General features: G+C 40.8%; 1 protein-coding gene across 1 annotated transcript; it reads left to right on the top strand.

Moving 5' to 3' along the window:
* The first annotated feature begins 2,235 nt into the window (after positions 1-2,235).
* LOC112463409 (vicilin-like seed storage protein At2g18540) lies at positions 2,236-3,579 on the top strand. Its single transcript, XM_025029816.1, has one exon. It carries the CDS (start codon positions 2,236-2,238, stop codon positions 3,577-3,579), a length of 1,344 nt encoding a protein of 447 aa, XP_024885584.1.
* Positions 3,580-4,349: the final 770 nt, after the last annotated feature.

Consider the following 4,349-nt stretch of genomic DNA (forward strand, 5'->3'; position numbering starts at 1 on the left):
ATTTTTGAACATAAAAGTGGCTATAACTCGGAAACGGCTCATTTCCGGACCTATGTTTGTATGAACTTTTTTGCTTGTTTTTGGGTCCCGAATCACCTCCCGAAGTGGAGTAGGCGATTTTTCGGACACCCTGTATATATGTATATATATTAGAAGTTTATAAATATATAAAGATTGCAAATATAATTAATTAAATAAATATTTATAAACTTAAAAATTAAAATTCGCAAATGTAATATATAAAAGTCACGGTTATATACATATGCTTTTCTATCTAAAAAAAGTCTTACATTAAAAACCTTTACTTTAGCATAATAATATTTACATGTAATATTTAAATGCATACCAATAATTATATTATTGACTATGAGAAATAACTGTAGTTTATAACATTATTTTACTCTTATTAAATTTATTTTACCTATGCATGTTCAATTGGTCAAATTACGGCTAAATTACAAGCAACAACAAAAGGATATTGAGACTTCCGGTTCCGGAACATAGAAGGTGACAGGTGTGAACATAGCGGAGATAAAGTGATAGAAAAGTGCGACACAGAAAGGGTGGGAGAGAGTGAGAGTAGCGGGACGGCAAGGGATGGAGGTGTGAGACGGCGGAGGAGAAAGAGTTAAGCGGGGGCGAGATCGGTTAAAAGGTGAAAAGTGAAGAAAGTGGCTGGAACGAAGTGACAGTTGAGGCATAGACGGTAAGTAACATAGAGAGGCGACAGAACGTAAGAAAGAGGCGCGAAAGCGGGCATAGACTAGCTCAGTCATAGAAGGGAAGCTCGGATATAGAAGGAATAGTAGGACGTGCACGCAGCCATAGGATACAAAAAAGAAAGAGGGATAGGCAAATCAAGAACAGCGGATGGATAAAGAGAAGGAAATAGAATCAGAAAGTGCACAACAGGGAGATAAAGGAAAGAAGGGGGAAGGCGAAGGCGAGAAGAAAGCGAAAGGCAGACCAACGAAGGCGGAGGAGTTAGCCAAATTGAGAAGAACGGACAGTACAGGATCAGTCAAGGAATTCTTTCAAAAGAGTGAGAAAAGGAAGAGGGAAGAAGAGGTGGAGGAAGCAGCGAATGCGGAGAAAGAAATTCTAAAAGAATTTAACGCACAAAGAAGGGTCAACAGATCACCGCCGCCCAAAATCAAAAAAGAAAAGCAGGGAAAAGAAAATATGGCGACGGAAGAATTACTGGAGAAGGTTAAAGAAATTTTGAAGAAAATGGAGGAACAAGAGGGAGAAAGAAAGAAAGATAAGGAGGAACAAGAGAAAGAAAGGAAAAGAGATAAAGAGGAAATAAAAAACGAAATTAAGGGACTGAGGGAGGAATTGAGGAGAAGCGAGGAGATATGGGAAAATCAAAGAAAGACCCTGGAAGGAAGAATTAAGAATTTAGAGGAGAAGGCGGAGAAGATAGAAGTAAACATGTCAATGAGTGAGGGAGGGGAGATAATAAGGAAAATGAAAGAGATAGAAAGAAATATGTGTAGGAACTATAGTATAATGCGGCATAGCAACTCGATCGTCCTTCGGTCGCTTAAATATTTTCGTGCCCGCTTCGCGACAAGAGCGTTAGTTTTATGTTCGACGTTATTTTGTTAAAAGCAGCGCGTCCCGGCAACGGGAAAAACAGGCTCAGTCCTGCGACGACCGCCGAAAGAGCCAGTCTTTCTCGTTTTTACGATTCTGTATTCAGTAATAAATCCTGACTAATATAATACATTTTAACGAGTGGCTTCCTCCCCTTACATATGGAGATGGCAGAAAGAAGAAGGAGGAGAGTAAACATAATTGTAAGAGAAGAGAAAACAGGAAATGAAAAGGAAAGAAAAGAAAAAACCGAGAAGTTGATAGAAGAAATAAATAGATCGAAAATGGCCGTCGAGGAAGTACAAGAAATTGGACATGGAGAATTTAAGATGAAGGTACTGAGATGCAGAAATTGGGATAACAAACGAGAGATAATGATGAGAAAGAAAGAGCTAGGAAAGAAGTATGGCTGTTTTCTGAATGACGACCTTACTAAAGAAGAAAGGCAGATACAGAAAGAGTTAAGAAAGATAGCAAGGGAAAAAAGGGAGGCAGGAAAATGGGTAACGGTCGGTTACCAAAAAATATGGGAGGATAATAAGGAATGGAGATGGAACGAAAACAAAGAAGCGCTAGAAGAAAGGGATCACTTTCGCAGATAAGAAAGAAAAGAAGAAGGATAAAGAAGGGTTAAGCATGATGAACGAGAGAAGGAGGGAAGAGATACAAGAAAGAAGACAGGAAAGGTCCAAGGAGATAGAAGAAAGGCGGAACACACCAGAAGAAACCAGAAAGGACGAAGAAAGTATAAAGGAGGTAGATGAGGAAAATATTAGAGGAAACAGAATAAGGGAAGTCGAGGGACAAGAGAAAAGATATATAGGAGAAGAGGAAAGAAACGACGGGGAGAATGAAGAGACGTGGAAAGTGGCCTTTTGGAACGTAGCTGGTTTAACAAACAAGGATAAGGACTTCTGGGAAGGGATAAAAGAATGGGATGTGATTGTGATGATGGAGACTTGGACTGATGAGAAAGGATGGGAGAAGGTGAAGGAGAAGCTACCGAGAGAATATAGATGGAGAGTACAGATAGCAGCCAGGAGGAACAAGAAAGGCAGAGCGTGCGGAGGCATGTTGCTAGGAATAAGGAAAAGCATAGAAGAGATAAAGGAAAGAAGGGAGACGGAGGAAGAAGGAAAAATCGAAGGTAAGATAAGAATAGGAGAGGAAGTATGGAGAATAATAGGAATCTATGTAAACAACAATATAGACAAAAAACTAGAAGGTCTGAAGGAAAGGACGGAGGAGGGGGAAAAAGGAGTAAGGACCATAATAGGAGGTGACTTTAACGCGAGAACGGGAGAGGAAGGAGGATGGGAAGAGGAAATCGAGCGAAGAGAGGAAAGAGGGAGGAAGTCTAAAGATAAGAAGATAAATAAAGAAGGCAGAAAGTTACTGGAGTTTATCGAGGAGAGAGGATATATGATATTAAATGGAGGCACAAAGGGGGACGAGGAGGGAGAATATTCATACACAGGGGGAAGAGGTGAGACAGTCATAGATTACATAATAGGGGACGAGGAGGTTAGAGAAAAGGTGGAAAGACTGGAAGTAGGAGAAAGGATAGATTCGGACCATCATCCATTAATACTATGGGTGAGGGGAAGCTCAAAGAGAAGGCAAAGGAGGAGAGGAACTGAAAAAATGAAAAGAAGGGGAGTATGGAATGAGGAAGGAAAGACGCAATTTAAGGAGAAGTTAGGCGCGATTGAAGGAAAAAGAGACCTGCAAGAGGAAATAGAGGAAGGGACAAGGAAGATAAGAAGGGTGATTGAGGAGAACGAGGACAAGAATGAAGGAATGACTATCAAGAACAAAAGAGGGTGGTGGGACGAGGAATGTACGGAGAGCAAGAGAGAAGTGAGGAAAGAACTAAGGAAATGGAGAAAAGGGAAAGGAGAAGCAGAAAGATACAGAAAAAAAGGAAAGAATATAGGGAAATGTGTGATAGAAAGAAGAAGGAAGAGAAAGAAAGAATGATCAGAGAGATTGGAGAAGCGAAAACGGAGGGAAAGGTATGGGAGTTGATAGGCAGAGTAAGGAAGAGAAGAAGAAGGGTGAATGAAGAGATAAAACCGGAAGAGTGGAAGGAGTATTTCATGGATCTGATGGGTGGAGTGGAGAACAGAGTGGTAAAGGGAGAGGGAGACAGAAGCAGACAAGAGGAAGAAGAGATAGGACTAGAAGAGATAAGAAACGTAATAAAGAAACTAAAGACGGGAAAAGCAATAGGCAATGACGGGATACCTAACGAGGCATGGAAGTACGGAGGAGAAGAAATGGTGAAATGGATATGGGAGGTATGCAAACGTGTCTGGAGAGGTGAAGGCTGGCCGGAACAATGGAAGGAAAGGGAGATAATCCCATTAGTTAAAAAAGGAGAAGGGCGAGAGGTGAAGGACTATAGAGGAATAACCATCATGTCTTCGATGTACAAAATCTACACGGCGGTACTGGCGGAAAGAATAAGAGAAGAAGTAGAAACGAAGAAATTGATCCCCGATAATCAAACGGGATTCAGGAAAGGAATGGGAACGATGGATCAAATATTCGCTTTGAATTACCAGGTGAACAGACAAATAGGAAAAGAGAAAGGAAAGATGACAGTGTTTTTTGTGGATCTGAAGGCTGCCTTCGACTCAGTGGACAAAAGAGTATTAATAAAGGCAATGAGAGAAAGAGGAGTGAGACAAGGACTGATAGACAGAGTAGAGGAAGTATTGAGGGAAACAAAGAGCAGAGTAGGGAAA

The sequence above is a fragment of the Temnothorax curvispinosus genome, unplaced genomic scaffold (genome assembly GCF_003070985.1).
Source record: "Temnothorax curvispinosus isolate PA1 unplaced genomic scaffold, ASM307098v1 QBEX01013176.1, whole genome shotgun sequence".
Taxonomy (NCBI): Eukaryota; Metazoa; Arthropoda; class Insecta; order Hymenoptera; family Formicidae; genus Temnothorax; species Temnothorax curvispinosus.

Coding starts and splice junctions, on each gene's coding strand:
- LOC112463409 (XM_025029816.1), top strand. CDS start 2,236: ATGATGAACGAGAGAAGGAGGGAAGAGATACAAGAAAGAAGACAGGAA.